Source organism: Otolemur garnettii, unplaced genomic scaffold (genome assembly GCF_000181295.1).
Source record: "Otolemur garnettii isolate 467f Iridium unplaced genomic scaffold, OtoGar3 scaffold00002, whole genome shotgun sequence".
Classification (NCBI taxonomy): Eukaryota; Metazoa; Chordata; class Mammalia; order Primates; family Galagidae; genus Otolemur; species Otolemur garnettii.
The window spans coordinates 27,633,569-27,638,688 of NW_003852397.1; the positions used below are offsets into that span (position 1 = coordinate 27,633,569).

The following is a 5,120-nucleotide window of genomic DNA, read 5'->3' on the forward strand; positions in this document are numbered from 1 at the left end:
GGCTATTTTTTGGTTGCAGCCGTCATTGTTTGGCGGGTCCGGGCTGGGGATTCGAACCCGCCACCTTAGGTGTACGTGGCTGGCGCCTTAGCTGGTTGAGCTATAGGCGCCGAGCCGGCATTATGAATTTTAATTGGCAATGTGAACCCTCTGTTTCTCTGCCTTGATTTGAGGATAGGCTAGTCATGTGTATTTATGGTATAAATTTTTTTCTTAGTGATTTTAAATCTGAAAAATAATTTTTCAAAGTTTTATCCTAATTAGGTGTATTTTTCATTTAGCAATTTGAACATAACTTAAAAATTACTAGTTCTTTGTTGGAAAGAGCTTTGTTGTAAATTAACATATACAGCTGGTTTTGGTCCTTTGCAACATGTGTTGAAATAGATCTAAAATGATCTTTTGTTACCACCAGAGTAAACATAGGCCTTCATAAAGTGTTCAGAGATGAATAGTTTATACTTGAATTGCTTTTAATAAAATGATAGCCTTTTAGTGTCTGGCTTACAAATGGAAGATTGGTAATATTATCAGGCTATCCAGCTACCTGGGTATGAGTATATCTGGATTTTGCACATAAAATCCTCTTTAGAATAAGGTGAGATATTAATATCTCCTTCTGTTTTGCATAAAGTATGTTTTTGTGTGCATGAGTTAAAAATACAAGTGAGGCAAACATAATTTTTCAATTTTCTTTCAGCCCTGAGAAATTAGATGTTGAAACAGTTATGAGTATTGATCATTTGAAACAGAAAATCCCTCCAGCACTTTTTTATAAGGAAACATACTTAGGTCCAAATGAAGGTAAAGCAATTTAATTTTACTAAAATATATCAAAAGCAGACTTTATTTTGATATTTACTATATATTTTTTCTTTTGTCAGTTTTGAAGAATGGAATGTATTGCAGCCTTTATGAAGTTGTAGAAAAGGCAAGAATTGGAAGTAACATGGATAGTTTACTGCAAAAACTAGAGAAAGAAAAACTTGTGAGTGAAAGGTTTTGAAGTGTTCCTCATTCTCTCTTATAAATATGCTTATTATTGTGATTATACCTAAATTTATTTTTGCCTCTGAAAGTACCACAAGGTCTCTGTCTTTGTGCTACTGTTTTGTAAACAGTTTACTATGTTCTCTGGCACTTTTTGGGTTTGTTTTTTTTTTTTGATAGTGGTCCTTCAGTGGAACAGTTTTTCCCATGGAATATCTTTATTATACTTCGTGATTATGAATGTGATAGTCAACAAATATTTTTTTGAGTATTATTTTCTTCTGCAGGGTGTGTATAATAGTTCAGTAAAGAATGGAAGAGACTGTTTTTCCTGTATTATACAGAATGATTAATGGAGATATTCACGTAGATGTCGTTTGTTCCAGTATAGACAGTGTGGCATATTTTAAGATACAAAAGAACAAGGAACTTGGTGAGATTGAAGAGATAGAAGAACACTAAGATAGTTGGGGGAAAGTAATAACAACTGTGAACATCATTCATGTTCAGATGTTTGGGAATTTGGGCTTGATCCTAAGAGCTGTAGGTTTTGAAGGATTTTAAAAGGAGTGGGTTGAGGCTTTGAATGTGTATGAAACACAAGGTCTGTGTTTTAAAAAGTTTACCATGGTTGCTTGAGGGAGAATAAATTGAAGGGGGAGGATGAGGTGGGAAATGAGTACATTAGAGGGTATTGGTGGGTTGAATGAGAAAGGTAAGAATAATGAGGTAAAAAGAAACTGATGTTAGGGATGTTTATGAAGTAGTATCCAATTTAATAGACATTGAGGATATCTAGTTTGGGTATAGGATAAGAGATCAGATTGTGATGGGTTGAGAAGTAAATGGAAAATGAATATATAATGCCAATATGTATGGTTACCTGAAAGAGGGGTAGTTGCAGAGAAGTGAAGTGGCTGTTTAGTGACTTCTTTCTTTCTTTCTTTTTTTTTTTTTTTTTGAGACAGTTTCACTCAGTTGCCCCTGGGGAGAGTGTCGAGGTGTCATAGCTTACGGCAACTTCACACTCTTGGGCTCAAGCGATCCTCTTGCCTTAGCCTCCCCAGTAGCCAGGATTACAGGTGCTCAGCAAAACACCCAGCTGCTTTTTTGGGAGACAGGGTCTTGCTCTTGCTTAGGCTGGTCTTGAACTCCTGAGGTCAGGCAATCCACCTGTCTCAGCTTCCCAGAGTGCTAGGATTACTGGCGTGAGCCACCACACCCGGCCTTCAGTGAGTTTTCTTTAAACATGAAATAGATAAGATCGTACTTAAATGCTGTTGGAAATTTCAGTAGCGAAGGAAAGAACTGTTTTGTGGCAATGTATGATTAAATACTAGTTTTTCAACAGTTAATTTCTTTCTTTTCACTTTGTTAAGCCTCAGTTTTCAGGCAGTCATGGAGATTAATTTAGTGAGTGATTTTTCAGACTCTGTTTTTATTTATTTTAATTTTTTTTTGAGAGAGCCTCAAGCTGTCACCGTGGGTGACATCACAGTGTGGTGGCATCACAGCTCACAGCAACCTCCATCTCTTGGGCTTAAGTGATTCTCTTGCCTCAGCCTCTCAAGTAGCTGGGACTATAGGCGCCCGCTACAACACCCGGCTATTTTTTGGTTGTAGTTGTCATTGTTGTTTGGTGGGCCCAGGCTGGATTTGAACTCGCCAGCTATGGTGTATGTGGCTGGCACCTTTGCTGCTTGAGCTACAGGTGTCAAGCCTGTAATTTTATTTTTAATGGCTTTACATAGACTTTATTGTTAGGGTGTATATGTGCTTGATCAGTCTCTGGTTTCTAAATGGGATAGTCAGATTGTGTACAAAACATATAGGTGGAGTTATTATATAAAACACTTAAGAATTTTTGATGTAGGCTAAAAACCTTCAGGCAAGGTGTCTTAGAAATACAAATGTAATTTTTGTTGATGTTTACATATCTCGTTTTCCTCTGAAAGCCTGACTTTTAAGTATTCCTCTTGATCAAAATATATTTATTTTCTAAGTTTAGAAAATGAAAGTTTAGATAGGAAGTTTGGATGTGGAGAGATACTGAGAGTTATTAAAATCTATTTGGTTCTGGCTCAGCACCTGTGGCTCAAGTGGCTAAGGCGCCAGCCACATACACCTAAGGTGGTGGGTTCGAATCTGGCCTGGACCTGCCAAACAACAATGATGGCTGCAACCAAAAAATAGCCTGGCGTTGTGGTGGGCACCTGTGGTCCCAGCTACTTGGGAAGCTGAGGCAGGAGACTTGCTTGAGCCCAGGAGTTGGAGGTTGCTGTGAGCTGTGATGCCAGGGCACTCTACCCAGGTGGATAGCTTGAGGCTCTGTCTCAATAAAAAAAAAAAAATCTATTTGGTTCTTATGTTTCAGAGAGTGAATATAGAGAGTTTGGACAGTAAGGAGTTTACCAGAAAATTAGAGTATCTGGTCACTTCCCAATAGTGAGAATCAGGATTGGAAGGATAGTGGCATTTTAGTCTTCACGTCACCAAGTATTACACGAGGTCCTACAATTAAGTTTGAACTTGTAGGCTCGGCGCCTATAGCTCAACCGGCTAAGGCGCCAGCCACGTACACCTAAGGTGGCGGGTTCGAATCCCCAGCCCGGACCCGCCAAACAACAATGAATGACGGCTGCAACCAAAAAATAGCCGGGCGTTGTGGCGGGCGCCTGTGGTCCCAGCTACTTGGGAGGCGGAGGCAGGAGACTCGCTTGAGCCCAGGAGCTGGAGGTTGCTGTGAGCTGTAATGCCACGGCACTCTGCCCAGGGGGACAGCTTGAGGCTCGGTCTCAAAAAAAAAAAAAAAAAAAAGTTTGAACTTGTAGAAAAAGTGCTATGTCTCTTACTGCTGAATAGTATTATGGTCACCTTCAAAGTACTCCCCTTGGAAAGCTATGTACTGTCACTAGTGCCTAGTCTACCCTTCAGAGCAGCTTTTAGTGGAATGGCCGTCAGAGTTATCATTCTGTTACCCAACAATTTTGATGCACAAGTCAACAGATTTTTGCAATGTTTTCATCAGTTCTGCTAATTACTGGCTACCTTGACCTCTTACTTTCCCCTCAGAAAAATGTTTAATTCATTTATATACTGCTGTTTTCTTCATGGCATTATCTCCATAAACTGACACTAAGACATCCCTGATTCCACTTCTATTCTACTCTTGCCAAATTTAACAAAGTTAGGGATGTTTGTTGCTCTAATTCAGGCTCTCACATTCTTGCAATGGCACACAAAAACACACAATAATAATGTCACTCAGCAAGATACTGTCACACATCAACAGTAACACAACTGTTAGGACACTAATACGACAAAGTTGTTTGTATGGTGCTGCCAATGTAAGTGCATGGTGACAAGTTCATGAACTTAATTGTCAGATCACGTATTATGTTTGTGGGGGACTAGGGTCTTCCTGTAATCAAGAAGTAAAATCCTAGAGCTTAAAGGGCATTGACCCCCACAGGGATACATTACCTAAGTCTAATGTGCATAAGTATTTTGTGTGGCTACCTCTTTTCTGGCAAACATCATTGGAGATTATCCTAACTATGATTACTTTCTTTCTAGTTCTCATGATAGTGGGAGGTGCACTGGGAACATTGGGTTTTTAAGAATTTAATCTGGAGTATGCATACAAGGTTTTCTGGATAAGAGACAGATTTTGTGAATACTTCACAGTAAGTAATAAATGTATTGGCCCTAATTTGCCCTAATCTTTAGGGCAATGCAACAAGAGCCAGATTACTTATCCTTAAGTAATACACCTAAGCTGCATACTCCATAGGTGAGGGATAAAGACAAGTGATTGTTCTTTGCTTATATAGGGGAAGGAGGTAACTGTTTCCCTTCTCTCCTGCAAGTATCTCATAGAAATGTAATGGTATATTAACGCTAATCCTTTGGTATATAAATAAAATCTCTCTGGAAACCACTTAGCCCTCTTGGACCAAGAAACATCTCCAAATTCCTCAGAACTCATTCCTCCTTGAAATATAAAAACCGGCTCGGCGCCTATAGCTCAACCAGCTAAGGCGCCAGCCACGTACACCTAAGGTGGCGGGTTCGAATCCCCAGCCCGGACCCGCCAAACAACAATGACGGCTGCAACCAAAAAATAGCCG

At 39.5% G+C, this 5,120-nt stretch overlaps 1 protein-coding gene across 2 annotated transcripts in view; it reads left to right on the forward strand.

Moving 5' to 3' along the window:
- Positions 1 to 5,120, forward strand: part of FAM208A (family with sequence similarity 208 member A) — a 56,503-nt gene that overhangs the window by 20,262 nt on the left and 31,121 nt on the right. For both annotated transcript variants that reach the window (XM_012806159.2, XM_023513569.1), the window contains exons 10-11: positions 701 to 804; positions 885 to 988. In XM_012806159.2, coding sequence (XP_012661613.1) covers positions 701 to 804; positions 885 to 988 — 208 coding nt within the window. The remainder of the gene's footprint in view (positions 1 to 700; positions 805 to 884; positions 989 to 5,120) is intronic.